This window comes from Geospiza fortis, unplaced genomic scaffold (genome assembly GCF_000277835.1).
Source record: "Geospiza fortis unplaced genomic scaffold, GeoFor_1.0 scaffold48, whole genome shotgun sequence".
Classification (NCBI taxonomy): domain Eukaryota; kingdom Metazoa; phylum Chordata; class Aves; order Passeriformes; family Thraupidae; genus Geospiza; species Geospiza fortis.
In genome coordinates this window covers 281,664-303,074 of record NW_005054594.1, presented here as the reverse complement: position 1 = coordinate 303,074, position 21,411 = coordinate 281,664, and the positions used below count along the sequence as shown (strand labels likewise).

The window sequence follows — 21,411 nt, the reverse complement described above, 5'->3', positions numbered from 1 at the left end:
TTGACTTTTCCTTTCCATTGGATTTGTTGGGCTTTTTTCACCATTTTAATTTTTCCTTCTCCTCTTCCCAATCCTCTCAAGAAGATGGATTCAGGAGAGCTGGGAGCTGTTACCCTCACTCCTCTGCTGTTGGCTCTGGCTTCAGTGAGCAGGGCTGAGGGATAATTGACAGTCAAGGGCTGAGATGGGAACAGGTGAGGAATTTTCCTATAGCATCTGTTGGGTCAGGATGTCTTGATGTGCTCTGGCAACGTCAAACTTGGCTTTTTGACAAACACACAGCTCCAGGAAGCTCTTTGGGTTTTTAGTGACTCCATCTCAGGCAGTCTCTGCAGGAGTTTTTATGCCTAAATAGTGCCTCCTAAATACAATTTTTTTTCCAGAAGATCTTCCTGCATAGCAGTATATTTAAATTTACAATTGACATTCTGCACTAATTCATGGGCTTACCATGTCCTAGTAAAATTGTTCAAATAAGTGCCTGTGACCCCTTCTCTGATGAAAAATTAAACACCCATTGGCTTATTGAATTACTGTTCTCCCTCTCACATGCTTTGTGAGGCCAGCTTTGACATCAAAATGCTGCTTCAAGTGTTTTATCTGCTCTGGATCCCCAAGAGATCTACAGAAAGTTCAGTGCTGGGGGGTACCAAGTGTGGGAGGTCCCTTTTCCCCAGGCTGAGCTGCTTAGTGCTTTCAGTCTTGGAATCATGAGCTAATTAGGGAGCTGGAAAAACAGGAGCAAGTCTTTTTGTTCTCTCCTTTTGGTATTTGAAAAAGGATGCAAGAGGTGGGATCTTCCAATTCTCACCTGCACTGGAAAAATCTAGGGTTTGGAAAGGCCAGGGCTGGACAGCTTATCTCAATTTCCTTGGAGAGCAGATTGGCAGCCAGAGGGTCATTGTTTGGGGAAATCAAATACCCACATCTAGCCAGAACTGATGTAACTGTTGAAATAATGTTGCATTTCTTCTTTTCACCCAACCTGCATGGTCTCAGTTTGAATGAACCCTGTTTTGGGTTGGAAGTGGTGTTTTCCTACTGGGTTTGAGGTTCTCTGTTGACTCTTCTGCCTAAACAAAACCACCTATGAATTATGGCACAAATAAAAGTAGATGGGTCATTCTGTTCTGGAAAAAAAGCCCCAGATGTTTCATTTGTCCAAGGGTATTGGTTCAACCTCTGGAAGTAACTGCAGAGCTGTTCTGAGCAAGAATTTAAAGTAAGCTTGGCTTATCTCTTGGAAACATAAATACAGTTTACAGATTTCCTTGTAGCTGTAGTGCTAGAGCATCATGATAACTCCAAAATAATGAAAATAAGCAAACATAAAATGTGTTTGTTGTTTTTTTTCCTTTCCCTCTGGGCTGCTTTGTTGTATCCTATTAAAAAAATCTTTTATTATAGTAAATCATTCAGGAATTGGGATTGTTTCTTATTGTAAGCTGTAATCACATCAGTTGATGGGAGTTTTATACTTGATCTCAGTTTTATTCCTTGCCCTACTGCAAACTGTGGTGTTGAATTTTTTGTTGCTGCATAGGACAAGATGCTTATTTTTAATCTTTTAAAAAGTGAGCATCAGCTTTCTCAAGTGATCTTGACTTCAGTGCCTGGAGTTGTGAACCAAATATACCAAATATCATGGCACTTCTGATTTAAAAAAAGAAAATTGTGAGAGATTGTAGAAATTGCAGATGGAAAATTCCGCTTCCAGAGGGATTTTTTTAATTGCTCCGAGATAAGGATGCTCTTTATTTTGGGGTGATTGTGAGAATTGGCTGCTTTCAGCTCTCTCAGGCAGTTGCTACCAAGTGAACACTCTGGGTAAACATCCCAGCAGAATCAAGGATGGAGCTTGCTTGGACAAGGCAGATAATTTAGTGTTTCTTAAGGCTCAGGCAGAGTAAACATTTATGCAGTACTAAAGCCAACAGTCAGAAATGTTGTAAAAAATCTCTTCAAGCTCCCAAATAAACGCTGTGGGGCTTAATTTTCATTTTGGTTGATTAAATGATGCTGGCAATATTTCCCTTACCCAATACATGCTAGGAATATAAAGCTGGAATTAGGATGGGGAACCCTAGAAAGGGCAGGGATAGCTCCTTGGGGGAAGGAACACATGCAGATTTTCCTCTGCATATGGAAGAGAAATTCATCCCTGGAGACCAAATGGGAACATCAGGTTTGTGTAGAGTGGAAATAATTTTAAATTTGAAATCACAGTTGTTTTTCATAAGCATCTCGTTGTTGTTCAGAGCTGGAGAGGATTGGAGGATCAGTGCTGTTAGCTGCCTGCATTCTGTTAACATTTGAATTTTAAACCTGTTTATTTGAAAAGGAGTAAGCCAAGCCATAATGCCAATTTTAATAGGAGCACAGATGAATAGCAAATGGATGCTGTTTGGATGGATTCACTGTGAGCACTGAAATTTGTGGTGTTTGCCCCTAAACCAGGGTGGGAATGGACAGGCAACCTGTGGCTTTGCCACCTCCACCATCTCTTGTGCTCCATCCCACTTCCCTTGTCCCAGGACTGGACAAAAGTCTTAATCTGCTAGGAAAACCCACTGTTAAGAGATTTATTAACGATTTTTCATTGCTTTTTTACTGTGCCATGAAGTCTTCAGGGCCTTCTCCTTCACCTCTTGCCTTAAAGACACTGAGCTCCAGCCCTCAGAATTATCTGCTGAATATTTGATGTGTCTTCCCTGCCTCCTCCTCTGTTCCCATCCCAAATTCTGCATCCCTCCACTGTGGAACCCTGACCTGCAGCAAGTGGGAATGGCCTAACACACCACACACCTGGGAGCTGTTTGCACAGACAGGTCGCAGGATCCTCCTTTTTGGAAGTGAATGGTTTAGCAGAATGCTGTGGTGGCATCCTGTGTTGCTGAAGCAAATAGAAAACAGCAGTTGTGGCTTTATTTTTGTATTCTGTGGTTATTCACTGCCTGGGAATATATGAGTAGAATGGCAAGAATGGGGAATAAAAGTAAAAATTAGGCTGCTGCTCCTCTGCTCTGCGTTTTTTTGGGAATTCCTTTACCATTCTGTTCCCAATTTTAAGGCTGACCTTGTGAATGAAAAAATTGCATTTGCCTCAGAAACGAAACCTTTATTACACAAGAGCACGCAGCAAATTTTCTTTTCAAAGGCAGTCTTTACCCTGTGCCTTCAGTCCTTTGAGCCACCAAAATTGCTTTGCCTCCTGCAGCTGGTGTGTGATGAGGTGGTGTTTCTGTGGTTCCTTTTTCTCTGTTGTAATTATGTTTAGATTTGTAGCTCTGCTTTCCCATTTGTCTCTGTTCTGTTGGACATGTAATGGGGTATGGATTGTATTTTATAAGTTTTGACACTTTGAAACTTGCCCTGTATTTACAGTTGCATATAAATGCTCCAGACTAGCTAAAAAAAAGGGATTTAAGAACAGTAGGGTTTTCTTAGGAAAATTTAAATGCCTGGGTTGGGTTTTGTTTGATAGGTTTGGTTGTTATTTGGCTAAATTTGCCTTTTAAAATCCAGCTGTGACTTTGCTTCTGGCCAAATGTCTCTTACTTGCTGTGGTTGCTTATCAGGTCTACTGCCATATTCCATGCCTTGGAAATTGAGAGATGGGCTGCAGATATTTCATGGAATTATGGAATGGTTGGGGTTGGTAGGGACCTTTAAGATCATCCAGTTCCAACCCCTTGCAGGGCAGGGACACTTTCACTAAACCAGGTTGCTCCCAGACTCATGCAGGCTGGCCTTGAACATTTGCAGGGATGTGGAGTCCACAGTGTGGAAAACACCAATCACTTGTTTTTAAAATTTTCAAAGTTTAATGATAATAAAATGGTCATAAAAATAGCAATATAATAAGAGTAATAATAATTTGGACAATTTGGATTAGGACAATAGGAGACAATAAAAACAAAGAGTTACAGACAGTCCAGGTACCTTTTTCTGGGCAAAATAATCCCGAAAAAGGACCCACGTTAACAGAGGATTAACCCTTAAAAGCAACAGCCTGTTGCATATTGCTACACCTCTTACATGATGCATAAATTCCATTCAAACACAGGATTCTGTCTGGGCAGTGTCAGCTTCTTCCTCTGAATCCTGACGGCATCTTCAGGGCTGAGCAGGCAGGAAGAACTCGATAATGGAGCAATAAATTCTCTTTCTCTGAAAGATTTGGGTGTCCTGTGGCTGCTGTCTGGTGCAAGTCCTTTCTTTAAGAAAGTATCTTACATAGCATAGTTTCTATGTTAACATTATGTTATAACCTAAAACTATATTTAAACACACTACTAAAAAATTAATACAGCATAACTTTCTAACATAACACATATAATATTCATTTTAATATTGTGAAAAGCCAATCATAAAATATGCATTTTTCACACACAGCTTCTGTGGGAAGATGAGGTTTCCTCTTGATGAGGGTTTTGGAGAAAAGGCTGAGGAGTTGGAATAACTCTGATAAGCAGCTGGATGTGACAGCCAGGTGTGTGCCAATACCTAACACTCACAAGTATTTAATCCATTTATTAAGCAGATTATGTGCCTCTTTCAGGACAGGTAACAAACACCCATGAGTTATTCTGTGAAACGTTCCCTGGTTTAGGCCAGGCAGCACTTGGAAGCTCTGTTGTGTGCTAAAGCAGCGCTCTCGTTCCGCAGGATGTTCCGGCTGCGCTTGCTGCCCGCGGCCGCGGGGCTGGCGGCGGTGGCGCGGCGTTCCCATGGCACAGCCCTGCGCCCCGGCACCCGGCGTAGGCTCCTGGTGGCGGCTTTCCTCGGCACCTCTGCGGCCACAGCGAGTGCCAGATTCCTCTGGCAGAGGTAATACATGCATTGCTAATGTATTTCCTGCCCCTGGTAAGTAGCTGTGGTGCTCCTGCTTGTCCTGCTGCTGCATGGAAGGAAGGTTGGTGAGGGGCTGGGAGCACAAACCCTGTGAGGAACCCCTGAGGGAGCTGGGGGTGCTCAGCCTGGAGAAAAGGAGACTCAGGGCTGCCCCCATCACTCTCTACAGCTCCTGAAAGGTGGCTGTGCTCAGGTGGGTTTGGGCTCTTTCTCCAGGCAGCACTGACACAACCAGAGGACACAGCCTCAAGCTGCACCAAGGGAAATATAGGTTGGATATTAGGAAAAAGATTTTCACAGAAAGGGTGATAAAGATCTGGAATGGTCTGCCCGGGGAGGTGGTGGAGTCACCATCCTTGGATGTGTTTAAAAACAGCCTGGATGTGGCACTGGGTGCCAGGGTTGAGTTGAGGTTTTAGGGCTGGGTTGGACTCGATGATCTTTAAGGTCCCTTCCAGCCCAGAGATTCTGTGAGTGGCTGGGGGTGATTCCCTGAGTGATTCTGTGAGTGGCTAGGGGTGATTCCCTGAGTGATTCTGCGAATGGCTGGGGGTGATTCCCTGAAGTGTGGAGATTGTGTGAGGGGCTGGGGGTGATTCCCTGAGTGATTCTGTGAGTGGCTGGGGGTGATTCCCTGAGTGATTCTGTGGGTGGCTGGGGGTGATTCCCTGAGGAGCTGCTTTGCTGCTGGCAGTGCTCAGGGATGCAGCAGAGCTGGGGTGAGGCGTGGTCTCACACGGACTCTTTGATGTGGTTTCCTGCCTCGTTTCCTCCCTGCCGGGTGGTTTGTGGTGGTGTGAAGAGAGAAACCTTCACTTTCACAACTGCTGTTTGAAACAGTACATCTGGGCAGGGTTTGCTCCTCTCTTTTTTTGTGTGGTCTGCTGGCTGCTTGATGTATAAAATGCAGCAGAGAAGTAGAAGAGGACAATCTGTCTTTCGGTGGACAGGTAGCAGCACACAGGATTTACGTGCATTTTCAGGGTCAGAGCCTTAGGACACCTCATGATTTCTGAGACTCAAAGCTCTTTCCTGTACCTGAGGTGAAAGGGGTGTTTGGGCTTTCCTGAGGTGACTCTCACTGAGCCCTGGGGCTGTGCCATGTCTGAAGTAGAACAGGGACTCCCTTCTCTTCCCTCAGCGTGGCACCAGCACTGTCCCTCAAGCACATGACTGCAATTAGAGTCTAAAAATAAAGTATTTGCTGAAAGCCTGTGTTCTTTTCATTCTGATACTCAGGTGTTTTGTTGCTGGTTTCCTCCTCACCTGTGGCTGGAAGGCTTTAGTTTTAATGCACTGGGAGAAATGTGATGGGAATGGTTCTGGCTGTTCCTTAGAGCTGTCAAAGCTGGCTCTGTGCTAAGAGGAGCTGCTCAGTGGAGGAAGAACACTGTGATCCAGCACAGTGTCATTTTGTGCTGCATTTTGGTAATGATCTGCACTGATGCAGTCAGTGCCTCTGAGGGAATGGCCAGGATAACTCCCCTTTTCCAGCAGCGAAGAGAGTGGGGTTTTTCCACTTCAAACCTTATCCCCAACATGATCAGAGGGTCAGTAGGACACCATGTCCTATGTAAAGCTGTCCCAGAGACATGGAGTTAATATCTCCTTTTTGTAGCAGGTTCCTCTGCTTTTCAAACCAGCTACATTTTCAGTGCTGGTGTTGCTTTTATCAGGAGGATGGTGCCTGTGCTATGTGGAGTGCTGGGTCAGGGAGGGATTTTTGGCTCCTGGAATACTTTGCTGTTCCTTGGAGGCCTTTGAGCACCTTCCTCAGCTGAGAGCACTGATAGAAATCAGTCAGTGAGCCACAGCTCTCATCAGTCTGGAGAGGCTGACTTGCTGTTATTACTTGTTTTGCCTTTCCTTGCTCTATCTCCTTCATCTTTTATACATTTATAAAGCACCAAATAGAATTGTACAGACTTTCAAGTATTCCTTTCCTATCTGAGCCATGAAATAAATCCTCAACGTCAGCACTGTAAAATAAAAGTGCACCCAAGCTTACAATATTAATTAAGTTCCTTGGCACAAAGCTGCTGAATTAAACAAGGAACAAAACTGATATGTTTGATGTAGAAAATTTTTCACACTGACATCTGTGGAAGTTTTAAATGGACTTTCAAGTGGGCATTTTAGCCTTGTTTAAAGAAATAAGAGATGAAGTGTAAATTTCCTTTGTCTTTCTGAAAATGGATATTAGGTGATCAGTAGAGTTTAAGTATGAGAGCAGGTGAGTACAGAATGTTTGTAGTGACATCCTCAGTTACTCAGGCAGGTGTGTCCTGAGTTAGCACAGGAAGTAGCAGTAAGTATAATTAATTAGTACTAAGAGATAAATATGTAAATATTTCTTTACAGTTAAGGCATGGAAGATGTACCAGGCCAGATCAAGAAGCAGTTGGAAAATTTAAGTTTCTTGGGCTACATTAGTAGAAGATGATGATGGTGGTGTGAAGAAAGACAGGAATTCCCAGGTGCAGTCTGAACCCAGTGTATTTCAGGTGGATTCTGTAGGGTGTGCTCTGACAGCAGCAGGAGCCAGTGCTGGGGTAAGGAAGCTCACACAAAGGTAGAAAAGAAATCAAGGAGTGAAAAGAGATGTATGGAAAAATCCTCTGGTTGTGTGATGCAAGGCAGACTTCATTGTGTCTTCCTAAGATGGGAGATGGGTTGGTGGGTTCTTTGTTTGGTCCACTGCAGGTAAGTGTTGGTCTTGTTGCCTTCCCTGCCCTCTGGGAAGTCCTGCTGCCTGCTTTTGGGGAATGAATCTCCTCTAAATTATTATCCAACAGGAGTAGCTCATGCTGCTCAGTTTTCCTGTGGCAGGGAATACTTGAGCAGTGCAAATAGCTGAGCTTAGAAGACTAATGAAGTTTACCCTTTCTCAGCAATAACTTAAACTCTGATGATTTCCAGCTGGCAAGAGAAGCAATTAAGTATCTGGGCATTGCCATAATGAACTGAATTAATTGAAATTAATCTTGGTGCAGTCATTGGCTACTCTAAATGAGGCACTAATGTATGAGAAGTACTAAATCTCAGTTTGTGGCAAGCTTAATGGTTGTAAAAAATATTCTGTTACTGATCCTGGTGTAAAACTTGTACCTTCTAGTTCCTGACACCCATTTGGAGTGTTAGGAAATGGCTGCAGATCTGTTCTTCATGTCACAACCCTTCTTGGCTGAATCTGTGGGCCTCTGAAAGCCCTTAAATTGGCATTTTGGTGCTGAAGCTTGTTAATCAGTCTAACACTGAGTGAAGGACGGGAGCAAAGGTACCTTTGGGCGCACAGTATGACCTTTGTAAGTAGAGTCTTACCAGTGCTCTTCCTGACAGACTGAAAATACTTAGGTAATGATCCTTTTCTTATCCTTCTGTGAATAAATTAGTGGTAAGAGTAAGGGTAAGACACCTGTGTTGCTCTGGAAATTGCTGCCTCAGACATGGACCTTGCTGGAGCCAGTCCAGAGAAGGCCAAGGAGCTGCTCCCAGGGCTGGAGCCCCTCTGCTCTGGAGGGGCTGGGAGAGCTGGGGGTGCTCACCTGGAGAGGAGAGGGATTGGGGTGGGGAACTTGGAGCCCTTCCAGTGCCTAACAGGGCTCTAGGAGAGCTGGAGAGGGACTGGGGACAAGGGGGAATGGCTTCCCACTGCCAGAGGGCAGGATTAGTTTAGATATTGGCAAAGAATTGTTCTCTGTGAGGGTGGGGAGGCCCTGGCACAGGGTGCCCAGAGCAGCTGTGGCTGCCTGGATGTGTCCTAGGCCAGGCTGGACAGGGCTTGGAGCAATCTGAGCTAGTGGGAGGTGTCCCTGCCCATGGCAGGGGGTGGCACTGGAGGGGCTTTAAGGTTCCTTCCAAATCAAACTGTTTTGGGATTCTATAACTCTGTTTAAGAATGCACTGATTTTTTGCACCAGTGCCCCAGGGGCTTTAGAGTAGTTTGCTTTGAATACATTTTTAATGGGAGAATTGCTGGAAATATCTTATGCCAGCTGAAACAGAGACTTCAAAAATCTCTCTTGTAGTAAAACAAAGGAAACCACATAAATCATAGTCAAGAGGGAAGAAACCTGTTTTATAGCTGTAGATGTGTCAGGTACAACTTAACCTAATGTATGGGAGAAAAGATGAAAAATTGGAGGTATTATTCATGTTTATTTTTAGAGCCCTCATGTGCTTACATGTCAGGGGGATGGAGCGAGCTGATCTTTAAGGTCCCTTCCAACACAAACCATTTTGTGATTTTATGCTTTTTTAATTCTTTGTGAGAGGTGACACACTCAAGAGACTCTCCTTGGGATTGCTGTGCTGAGGGCTTTTTTCCTAAGACTTCAAGGCACATTGGTCTGGGAGTGGTGTCTTGAAAGAGCTCTGTGTTCTCTCCAGTGGCTTTTGGCTGAACACTGAGGTTTTTTCTCCATGGACATTGGGGAAGGAAAGGATCAGATCCTGGGGGCACAGCCCTGTACCCCACTGTGGTGAGCTCTGTTTGGAAATGAAAGCAGCCTCTCCTGGATTAAGAAATACCAGATTTCTGCTCACAAGGATATTGGGGTAACGTCAGGACACCACAGCATGTGTCATTAGGGTGACTGCCTTTGTGAAGTTCTTGCCACAAATTCATTGTGCCAATTTATTTTGGTGTTGAGTATGTGAGAGATGAGGAGGGAAGCAAAGTAGTAAAGAGCCCTGTGAGTGTGGCAACACCCTGAAAAATTGGGTTGTGGCTCTTCATCCTCTCTGGTGAATTCCCTATTAAAGTTTCAGGTAACTGATTTAGGTGCTGAATGTGGTTGAGCTGAGGCTGAGCCAGAGCTCCTTGCTGAAAGTTTTCCTGATCCCTGGAGGTTGCCTGTTTTTATGAATGTCATGTCCTAACTTGCTGTTGCATTACAGCATGAAAGCCCTGAAGTCTAAAATGGCTTTTAAGCCTCTCTGGGATGTCCCCAGCTGTTTACATACAGGGAGATGGCAACTCTTAGTCAGCTGAGGAACGTGTGTCAGGCAGGATTCCTCCCTCCTGCCCCTGGGTTGCTGACAGCAGCTTTGCTGACTCCTGGGTGCCCATCTCTTCCATTTCCTTCTGACACTGAGCAGCAGCTGATAGCTGAATACTTTGCTACTGCCTCCAGGATTAGAATAACTGAGCACTGTTATCTCTGGCACAAAGTTTTGTGATTTTTTTTTCCTGCTGTTCTGCTTCTGTCATCCAAAGAAGAAAAATACTTTCAATGAGGGGTTGTGATTCATTGGAAGACCTGCAGGACCTGCAACTTGGAGTGTTGTGCCAATGCCCAATGTGAGTCCCAGCATCCTTCCTGCATGGATAACCCATGGTTGCATGTGTTTGGCTCTCTTAAGGAATGGTTCCCCAAGAGAGAATTTATCATTGCAGGCCTCTGGTAGCTCAGTGTTTTAGGGGAGGATGAGGAATCTAATCTTATACTTGATTGTTGGCTTTTTCCAGGGGTTCAAAGGAGATATTGCTAAGTGGATGGGAAGTAGTCTTTGATTCAAATTCAGTTCACTGGAGGGAAAAAAAGTCTCAAGAGATCAGAATGGTTGAAGCATGGCAGTAGGGTTCAGGAGCCAGGGCAGGCACACTCTGTGGGGAAAGGCTGGTGGCTGGTCTTGGCACACAGTGAAGGGAGGCTTTGTATTTTCATTTCCTTTTTTGTGCAGAAGCTGCTGCACCAGGAATTTCATTGGAAAGTCAGCCTCATCAAACAGGGCAGGAGAAGAGAGAGTCTTCACTTGCTGAGGGAAGTCCAGCAGGGTGGATATTTCTGAACCCATGGGCTTTTTTGTTTCTCCAGCCCTACTCTGACATCTGCACTGAAAGGCTTTTTTTATGTGGGCTGAGTATGGAAGTTGCAGTTGTTGGAAGCCCAGGATTTCAGCAGAGGGAGGTAAAATACACAGAGAAGGTGCACATAGAGAGCTGCTCCTTCAGTGGTTAGTTCAGGAATAGCTGTTAAAACCTTGCTTGAGAAGCAGCCTCCAGACTCTGCCTTTCTCCTCAGCTCATTTTCCTGGATGCTGGGATGGTGATCTGAGTGTGGAGCAGAGTTAATTACCTGGATAAACCAGAGGGAGGAAAAAGCTGCCTGTATTCAAACAGCCTCTGTCTGTATCACTGGAGCAACTGACTTGACAGCCTGATGGATTGAAGGAATGCGTGGGATGTGCTGGAAAAGTTTGATTTTTCAATTCTATCTATCCCTTCCCTGGGCTGCTAGCTGTCAGTCAAGCACTACAGGAGCAAATCTTTCCTGATACAGCTATTCTCCAGCATGTTTCCTATGGAACACCTTAGTTGTGGAGATAAGCAGTTGATTTCCTATTGCTTCTCTGCCCCTTTTCCCAAGAGGTTCCCTCAGAGCTACTTAAGATGGGTGTCCTGCCTGCACAAGGGCTTTCCATGTCAGTGCTGCTGGTGTAGCCTCAGCTGGCAGCTGCATTTTTCAGCCAAACCCACAGCTCCTCGAGGGTGTGCCAGTGCTGATTAAACTTTCAGGAAAGGCTTCAGGACAGGTGCCAGCATGGACTTCATGCTCTCCAAGAGAGATCAGCTGCAGGACTGTTCTGGGGAAAGAGGTTCCCTACCTTAAGATCCTTGAGGAGGACCCAGGTTTGGATCCTGTCTCTGGAAGTTTGGTTCAGTGGAGGCCATAAAGATGGTGCTTTGCTGTAAGACTCACAAATATATATTGGCAAATTATAGAGACTCAGGGCCTTTTCAGAACAAGAAGTGTCTAAAGCTCCATTTTAATGTAAAAAGGCAGGATTAATACTGCTCTTCACTGAACACTTGTGTATTTTATTACATCAGACCCCTGTAATGGAGCTGTGCTCTGTCCCATTGTGGACTAGAAACCTCTGAATCCCTATCTGAGCTGATCCCTTCCAGCCCAAACCATTCCATAAATGATAAAGTGTCTTCTTCCCACCAGTACTGTGGAGTTTGCAGTTCTTTAGCCCATTCCCATCTGTCTTGTTCTGTGCTGTCAGTGAATTATTGGATGCTGATAAGGAGAGAGTTGTCTTTTCTTTTGGTAGCATTTAAATTAATTGATGGATCACTTACCCTCATTGCTCCTTCTTGGAAGCTGATGTGCTGAGATTGCTGCAGGCTGTGGAAGGTGTCCCTGCCCATGGCAGGGGGGTGGAAGGAGAGGATCTGTAAGGCCCCTTCCAACCTAAACCATTCCATGATTCTGTGATTCCTGGGGAGACAGACACAGACTCTTCTGTTAGTGTTACACGGCACATCTGTGTTTTCCAGGAAACTGGCAGGATGAAGTATGTGTAGCCTTTTGTTTAGAGCATGGGAGACTTCAAAAATCTTGGTTTGTTTTTGTTTTTCTCCCGAGGCAGCCCTTTTAAAACAAACCCACACAGCTGTAAATGACCGCATTCATAGCTCCAGGCAGCACCAAAGTGGGCAAGGAGCAGCACCTGTGTGTAAGCTGCATACCCTGTGATTAGTCCAAAATAAATCACCAGGAATGCAATGTAAAGGCAGATTTGTTTAAATTATGGGCAGGCTGGGATGTTTCCCTGAGCTGTTTGAGTCCTTTAGAAAGAGAAATAATGTTGTCAAACCGTTGGCTTTGTTGCTTGTGACACTCCTCAGAGATTATCATTTCACTGATGTTAATGTGGTCTGAGCTCTGTCTGATTCTAAACTGCTTTATAAGTAAAGCATGGGAAAGCCAGAGCATTGTTTGGCTTAGGGATTTATCCTGCTTTTTATTTAATCATCCCATTGCCAGTTGCAGTTCTGAGAGTTGCTCCTGATTCTGAGTGATTTGGAAGTGTGGAGTCTATGAACAGAGTTGACTGAAGATCTTCGTGTTTGAACAGCAAGGGAAAAGGGGTCCTGGGCTCTGCCGGAGTTTTATTTGCACCTTGAGGACAAACAGCTCCAGTTTTGTTGTCACAAATCCTGCAGCACTGGTGTTTAGAAGAGTCATTGCTGGAAGAAGGGGATAAAACAGCTTGTCAGCTGCTGGAGATAGAAAATAAATCAGCTGAGCTGAAACAAAAAGGTTGTTCATCCTGAATCCTGCAGTGCTGATGGTAAAGCACATTTCTGTCACTTAATACATCTTTTTGGGGAAGCAGAGGTGGAATTTAGTGCTAGAGGAGGTATGATATGCCTTTCTCCCAGTGTTTCTTGCATGTCTGGTTTTTGGGAGAAGGTGTCATAATTCACTGAGTGATTTGGACTGGGAAAGCTTACTGTGGCCATTAGTCTGGGTTTTGATATGGGGTGGAAATTTGATTACAGCAGGGGAAAGCACACTGAATTCCAAGGGGACTGGTCACTTCTTTGCTTTTGCTTTGCAGCCCTCCCCGCTGAGTGTAACCAGTGGAGCCTGGCAGGACCATTTTGTGGCACCCCTCATTAACTTCCTAAACGAGTGTTTTCTTTTCCCTGGTACAGGGCCTATGCAGAAGACTCTGTCAGACACGGCCCGAGGGCAGAGCCAGGGGAGAAGATGAAGCAGGAGGAGGAGGAGGAGAGCAGCAGTAGCAGTGAGGGCAGGAGGGCAGTGGCCTCGGGCGATGAGGAGGCGCCGACCGAAGGGAAGAAGAAGAAGCGCTCCGGGTTCAGGGACCGCAAGGTACCAAACTCGGGCATCTTGCAAGAAGGAAAACTTGCTCTGTACCTGCCTGTATTTTTTAAGGGACCTCACTCTTTTGGGAGCCTACTTTCTCAGCATGTAGCCATGAGTTGAAATTTGTGTGTTTGGAAAGCACAGTACACTGGTCTCTGACATGGAGACCTCTTTTCCCACCTCCACTTACATGTCCAAGATAATCAAGGCTCCTGCACTGATGGCTGTTAGAATGGTGCATGCAAAGCAGGAAATTGTTGCCAAAGCTTTTAAACCATCTGGGATATTCAGCAGGTGTGTCTCTGAGTCCATCCTTTTGCCTGTGAATATACACAGTGCATGTAGGAAGAAGTAGAGGGTGAATGTGGGAAGGGAGGGTTGTAGGAAAGGTGTACTTTAATTCTTCATTTCATTATTCTGTGCAAATGTACTTGTTGAAATACAGGCTCAGTTCCCCTTCTTGGTTAGTCCTGGCTCTCTCTTGGTGCTTCTGGCTATTTCATTTTCAGATCAGACACATTTTCAAGAGGAGGAAAACTTGTGTAATAAACTGTATTGTTGGTTTGTGACCTGCCTTCACTCTTGGGGAGTTCCAGGAGCTTTGGGCACCTCAGAACTGACAACTGGTTTGGCACTATCTGAAACCACTGTTATTAAAGGATGTGTAATTTGATCTGGCAGAGTCCTCTAACTGGGAGCTGGCAGACAGCAGTATTTTATTTTTTAAGCCCATCTGGATGTCAGCTTTATAGGTATATGTTGGATGATGTAATATCTTTGCAGCACCAAAGAGGAGAAAGAAATTGTGAAGAGCATCTTCTCCCATTTTGTTATGACTTGCTTCTGATACTTATTTTTAAGCCTGTATTCTGGAGGTTGCATCTCATTAGCTGTTAAGTTGTGGGTAGTCATATACAGTGGCTTAACAGCTTCTCATGAAAAATTAAGAGCTGTTTCCTTTAGAGCTGCTGAATCATTTTGGTTCCTGGTCAGAAAAGATTACACAACTTGAGATGTCAAGTGCTTCGTGGTATTTGGGGCTCCAGACTCTCTCCTGTTGTGACCTGTTGGTGGCAGCTCAGTGGAGTTATGTAGTGAGATACTCAGAATTGTCCAGGAATGTGGGTTCTTGGAAGCTGCTAATTTTCATGGCAGCTGGGTGTCAGGTGCTCTGACAACTTCAGCTCTTGCCAGTACCACTCAAGAAAAGCAGGTTATTGGTTTTTTCCAGTGTTAGCAGATGGAGGCAGGTTGCAAAGAGCAAACCACAGTCCACCTCCACCCACACTCTTACTTTTGAATACAGTGAGTGCAAAGATTGATTTTTGTCTGACGTGGCTGCTGCTGGGGAAGCCACGGGAAGTGTTTTTACATGCAAGGACTGTTGTTCCAGTTGTTTGAGATGTGCCTGTGTTGACCAGCTCTTTCCTTCCCAAACTAGGCAGGGAGGAATATCACCATGATTTCCAAATGAGACACAAGCCAGGTGTGCCCAAAAGATGGGAACAGTGTGTGGCCTGCATCCCTTTTCATCCCAGAGTGCCTTCTCCAACAGCAGGAGCTCAGGAGCAGCAATTTCCCTGGGGACAGCCCTCACCATCTTTGTGCCAGCACAAGCCTTTTCTCTGCAGCCTCCAGGCAGAATGTTCCTTGTGTGGCCTGAATGCCAATGTTACAAAAGCTCCTTTAAACGCAGGATGTGCCAGGTATTGTCCCAGGTGCCTGCTCCCTGTTTGGTCAGCAGTTGCTGCAGTGAGTCACCCCGGGAGCTGTTTGAATGTGGCCAGCTCAGATGACAGGGGAAGGTGTGCCCTGCTCCTGACTCAAAATCAGGGCTGCTCCCAGGATGTGCTGCTCCCCTAACTGTGTAGCACCTCGGGGATTCCTGACTCTTCTGTCTGTTTAAGAAAACGTCAACAAACCACCACCCACAGTACAAACTCTTCCCAGCTCTTCCCATAATTAATTGAAAATAGCGTGGGATTTTCCTTGTGAAAAAAATTAAGCCTAATTGGAAGTGTTTAATACTTGTTTGTTATCCTAATGTTGCTTTTAATGAAAGTGATGATTAGTGGTGAAGCAGTAAATTAAGTTTGACATTGCTGTTTTAGATAGTGATCCAGTGAGAGGAGGAAGGCGAAACATAAAGAACATAAAGCACTCTCAGGTGTTGGGATTGTGTGTGGATGGTTCCCAGGCAAGTGTTGTCTGTGCAGTGGATATGTAGGGCAGAAAAGAAAAAAAAAAATTACTTGAGTGCCTCAATATAGTTTGAAGGGTAATGAGCTGTAATACAGGATGGGGGCGGGCTGATGTGTTAATTAACTTGCTAAAAGTGTTTGCATGCAGCAGTAGGGCTGACTTATCAAGATGTACTGGCAGTGTTTGGGTCCTGCAGGTATCTTGCCTTGGGATGTTCCTCGTGCTGAGCCTTCATTTGGATGTGTGTGTCACAGGAGGAAGCACGAAGAAAATGAGTCCTAATTAATTTCCCCTGTAAAGATGTGTGCTGCTGCATAGTCAGGGAGGCCCTGGTGATGCTCTGTGCCTTGAGATGTTAATTTAGAGCTTTATTTTCATGTCAGAATAGGATTTCGGGTTTTTTTTTTCTTTTAACCTGAGGCTTAGCATAAACATTGACAGTCTCAACAGCACCTTCACTCTTGTAGAGCAGCAGGGATTACTTACTTGTCTTTCTCCTCCAGTACATGCTCTACTAATAAATGCAAAAGAGGGATTTTTCCCTTTGGGTTATATCATCTTTCTGAAGGTGCCTGAATTACCTGAGGCTGCATTTCTGGAGGCAGGATGAAAATTTTAACTGGTCTTCCTTGCATCAAGGACTGGTTTGTACTAGGGAAAAGTGAGAGGTCAGGAGAGGAGACGTTTGCCTGGCACGATTTTCAGTCCAGGTGGCTTTGAAGCAGTGCAAAAACCCCTCCCCAATGGTCTGTACCCAAAGACATGGGCTCTTAACTCCGCATTTGTTTTGAGGGACCAAGCCACCCTTATTAGCACCCACTTGATGTTCAGCACAGGCACAAATAAATGAGGTTTTCCCATTTGCAGCATCTTGGCTGCTCCCTTCTTGACCTGGCTTTGTGTTGCACCCAGCCTTCCAGCCACAGGGATGGGCTGCAACATTTGTCAGTTTTTGCCAGCTGATTAGCTCATTACCAGGAATGATGTAATTGTGAGTTCAGCTGCAGGCAAAAGGGAAGAAGTGTGGCTGCATTTGTTCCCTTCTTGTAGGGAAGCTTGTGGAAGAAGTGAGATTTCAGTTGTGATGAAAGCAGCCTGTGAGATGCTAAAAAGCAGTTTAGATTCTACTCTTTTGGTGCACATTGTGCATTTTTGTGCTGTAAGATGAGACAGGAGATGTGGTTTTGAGCCCATGTTGTTAGTAAGCTGTTGTTGCTGTGGAAGTAATACTCTAAATATTCCAAACATGAGGAGACAAGCACCTGAAAGCAGCAAGCCTGAGAGCAGCATCTTAGCAGGGGATTAAAACAGATGTAGAGGGAAGAGCCATTGTGGATATGGAGTCAAGTGGGGTAAAATGAAACATGGTTTAGTGGCAGAATGTCAGGACTCTGTCAATGGTACAGCAGTGGGGTTGTGCCCAGCTGGGTTGAGGGAAAGCAGTTGATAGTGCCTTGCAAGAAATTTTTCCACAGGCTTGAAAGATTTGGTTAATGAGGTTTTTTTAACTAGAAAGCAGGCAGTGTTGAAGGGTTGCCATGGATGGAGGGAGCGGGTCGTGGTCTGCGGTGTTTCTGCTCTTGGCTCCAGTCTGGGGTTTCATACTGCCCTTGTTTTATTTGTCTTCCTTGAAGGTAAAAATACTGAGCTGTTTCTGGCTGATTTAGCTGGGTGGGGTGTTATTCATGAGATCAGGTCAGGCAGGAGTGAGATGTGGCCTGCACCCACAAGTGGAAAGATCACTTTGGCATAAGGAGTTGCCTCCTGCCAGGTGGGAGCAGTAGTCAAAGCCAGAAAGAGGTGGAAAGTGGGTGTCATCTTTTACTTGGAGCTTGGCTATAAAGCAGTTTTCCTCATTCCAATGCCCTTAGCTGTGCAGAACCTTGTGGACTGAAGCAATAAAAGTGGGATTAGGTTTGTTGATTAGAAGTGCAAAGGCCCTAGGGAAAAAAACTTTCCCCTGCAGTGGTTGATGCAAGGACATGTGAATTCTGGAAGAGCTGTGGTGTTGCAGAGAGGAGTGGGGAGAATGCTTTAGGTGTTTTCATTCCAGGGAATGTCATCTGGGGCAAATAAAGAGGATTTGCTTTACCAAGGTCTGGCTTGGGGGATTTGAAACATTGGGCTTTTTTTTTATCCTAGAAGTAAGAAAAACTAGAGAGGGTCTTTTCTGTCTGATAAATATCAGGCTGAGGAAGTTGTTCAGGAATTTAAGGACAAGGCTGAAGCAGGACCAAAGCCAGGAATGATCTACAGCTGCCTTGGCAGTACCCTTGATCTTGCCTGTTCTCTTGCAGCACGTCATTGGTGGGGATTTTTTCCTCCTGTGGCTCTTGGCCAGCTGCAGGTTTCAAGTACATTATGGACTGTTAAACACAGCATATAATGCAGGAATGAAAAGCTGAAGTAAGGAGGAAAGTTTTCTGTGCTAATACATGATGAAGTGTAAGTGTCTGTGCATTTTTCCACCTTTGTGGCCTTGTGTTGGGATTTTGTTTAGAGAAGCTGTCGGTTGTCTTTGATTAATTCCAGCTGTTTGAGGGGAAACTGCTTCTAGGTACCAAAAAAAAATCACTGCTGGCAGAGTTTGGAAGAAGCAGATTGGTGGGGAGGACTGAGTTTCTGGGAAATTCTGCCAATGTGATAGAAAAGAGGAAAAAATGAGCTTGGGTGACTGAGCAACCAGCTGCAGCTCCAAGTGATTTTTTCCAAGACTCTGCTTGAAAGTAAAGGTTTCTCCCAGCCTTCCAACATTTTTTTCTTTTACTTCATGTATTAATCACAAATCAAACCCTTCAACACTGTGGTTAAAATGTTGGGCTGCTTTAGATTCACAAATGTGATGCCAGTGTGTTTTCTTATGCTCATGTTTTTAAAGCACCTTCAGGGATTTTGTGAATTTGTTTTTCTTCTGCCACCATGAAGAGTCTAAATTTATTCATAATAAAGATTTTTAGTGTTTGTTCTTCATCCTGGGACATCAGCAGCTGTTATGTCCAATTTTCCTGGGTGTTCAAAGGGTTTTTGAAAGGAGTAATGCCAAAAGAGTCCAGAGTTGTGTTGCTGTGTGCTACTTGTCCTGTGGCAAATCTCTTTGAGGACTGAGAATCAGCGTGGGGCAGGGACAGTGAACATCTAATGCTGCCTGAATTTCATTTCCAGGTGATGGAATATGAGAACAGGATCAGAGCCTACTCCACACCAGACAAAATCTTCAGGTACTTTGCCACGCTGAAGGTCATCAACGAGCACGGCGAGTCCGAGGTGTTCATGACCCCGCAGGACTTCGTGAGATCCATCACCCCCAACGAGAAGCAGCCAGAGAGTGAGTGCTGGAGGGGAGCTGGTATGGAGAGCTGATACTCCCCAGGCTCTGCTCACCTGCTCTGTAAACTTCCCAGCTCTGATTGCCAGGGCTAGGAAACATCTCCTGAAGGTCTCCTGCTCCAAGCCCAAAATTAGCCTGAGTCCTTTCATGTTTCCCAAAATGCTGTTGCAGTGTAGGAGATCTGGCTGGTGTGAACCCTGGAGAGCAGATGGGATGCCTTTCTTCTATATTTAATAGGGAAATATTACCTTTAACTGAAACACTTCCCAAACCTACAGAAGGAGGTTGCTTTGGCAAGGAAAACATCAGCAATAAAGGCTGGAGTCAATGATCTTAGGGGTCTTTTCCAACCTAAATGGTTCCAAAGGGGTTGAGGCAGCCCCATGTGATGCTGCTGGTCAGGGCAGGATTCATCTCTGCCATCTTCAAATTCCCTGTGGGTTGCAGACAAACACTTGTGGTATCTGGGGGTTTTTGGCAATCAAAAAGTGGGAGAGAAACACCTTGCTCTTGTCTGGAAAGATGTGTCTTGAATACTTAGTGTTGGTGGGGTAGCAGGAGGCTTTTGTCTGCATTTTAGAGATTTTTGTCTCCATTTAGAGATTCGTGTGTGGGGTCTCCGTTTAGAGATTCATTTGGTCTCCATTTTAGAGATTGATGTTTGGGGTGAGATGTGGGAGATCATGTTTTTTGATCTCCCACATTGTATGTCAAAGAATGAAACAGGTTTTTGTCAAATTAAAACTTCCCTTGTCTCTGCAGACATTTCTGAAGAACTTCAGTCCCCAAATGTTAAATATTTGAGTGTGGGGTTTATGTCCAAATTGTGAAACTGTTTTGATATCTTAGATGACAGCTGCTAATTAAATACTGTGTACCCTTGTGCTTAGAAAATAACAATATGAAGTGTGTGCAGGAGGGAAGAAAAAATAACCCTGGCATTAGTGTTTAAAGCATGTAGGTGAATTGATATTTAGGTTTCCATCCTAAATTTCCATTTTCCCTGGAAGTGACTGTAGTTTCCATGTGAATTCATGGCTGCAGGTTACCATCTTGTCTGTCTCAAACTCCTTGAGTTGGTGCTTGGAAAAGCAGTAGCACCTGTCTGGAAGCTTAAAAACTGAAAACATCCTGTGTTTCATTTCAGCACATCTGATTGTTCTTTTAGTTCTTCCACGTGCTTGCTGCATTTTAGGGTGTGTACAGCAAATAGGTGGAAGAATGCTGAGCAAACACCTCCCTCAGAGATAAGCACAGGTGACTAATGGGAAATAATTAATTCATCAGTCTTAGCCACTCACTTCCCATTGCATTCCCTTTGTTATCCTGGCTGTTGATGTTGTCCCCATGGTGCCTGCAAATGCTGCCAGTCAGTGACACACAGCAGCTTGGAAGGCAAGAAAGTGGTTTTAGGTGTTTTTAGCAAGTGGAATGGGATGGAAGCTGAGCTTGGGCTGCCCCTCAGCAGGCAGGGCAGGAAGGTAATCATCTTGGATTTTGTTGAGTTGAAAAATCTGTGTTCAGAACACTTAGGGAAATTTTGTGGATTTGCTTGTAGATGGAGCTGCTCTGGGGTGGTTGTTCCTTACCAGCTCTGTACATCATCACAATCACAGTAAATGGGTTTTTTTTAACACATAATGAACAGTAGAAGAGTAAAACACTTATTGCTACAATAAAGTCAAACCAGCCATAACCTTGTTCTGAAATGTTTTTAAAGCTGGTAGTAAAAAATAAAAGGAAGATAGGTCTGGTTTTCAGACCAGAAATTGAAAACAAAGAGTGCTACCTGCTGGCCAGATGAGTTCTGTACTTCACACCCTGCTGGTGCTTTTGACTCATAGGACAATTTAGGTTACAGGTTAGTTGGGAAATGCTGGGGCTGCTTTCATCCTGAGTCACAACTTGGGTGTGCCCTGCACTGGGGCTGGAGCATCCTGCCTTCATCCCAAGGCTTTCCTTGGGGTTCTGATGCAGCTGGTGTGTTCCTGGGAAACCTCCTGGAGGTAATCCCTCAGTGTGCTCAAGCTGCAGGTCATAATTTCAGGGAGTAACTTCTTGTAAAAGCCTCTGCTGTTTTATGGAGAGAAAACACTGAGGAATAGAAGTGATCTGGAGTAACGAGGTGGCTGAGTCCCTGTTGTATTTATTTTTAAACTGCTCATCCTCTGTGAAGGTATTGTGTGCCTGATTCATTTTTATGGATTACGTAGGGGAAAGTTGGATTTATTGTCAATAAAGTGTCAGCTTAATTCTGGCCTGTGTTTTGCTAGCTTGGGGAAAATGAATGCCAATTCCTCAGCTCCTGTAGATTGCTTTCTCTGGTTCACTCAAACTTCCTGCCACAGCATTCCCAAGCAGGCAAGCTATGCTTAAGTAAGGACTGAGCTTGCTGAGCTT

The 21,411-nt window shown here is 44.7% G+C and overlaps 1 protein-coding gene across 6 annotated transcripts in view; it reads left to right on the top strand.

The window, feature by feature from the left end:
• The window catches only part of MICU1 (mitochondrial calcium uptake 1), an 89,618-nt gene that overhangs the window by 5,727 nt on the left and 62,480 nt on the right, over positions 1 to 21,411 (top strand). For 5 of the 6 annotated variants that reach the window (XM_031064462.1, XM_031064461.1, XM_031064460.1 and 2 more), the window contains exons 2-4: positions 4,669 to 4,830; positions 13,307 to 13,487; positions 18,846 to 19,008. In XM_031064462.1, coding sequence (XP_030920322.1) covers positions 4,670 to 4,830; positions 13,307 to 13,487; positions 18,846 to 19,008 — 505 coding nt within the window. In that variant the 5' untranslated portion in view covers position 4,669. Of the gene's footprint in view, positions 1 to 4,668; positions 4,831 to 13,306; positions 13,488 to 14,936; positions 14,968 to 15,112; positions 15,188 to 18,845; positions 19,009 to 21,411 lie in introns of those variants that run through there. The other variant, XM_031064463.1, reaches the window with a different exon arrangement.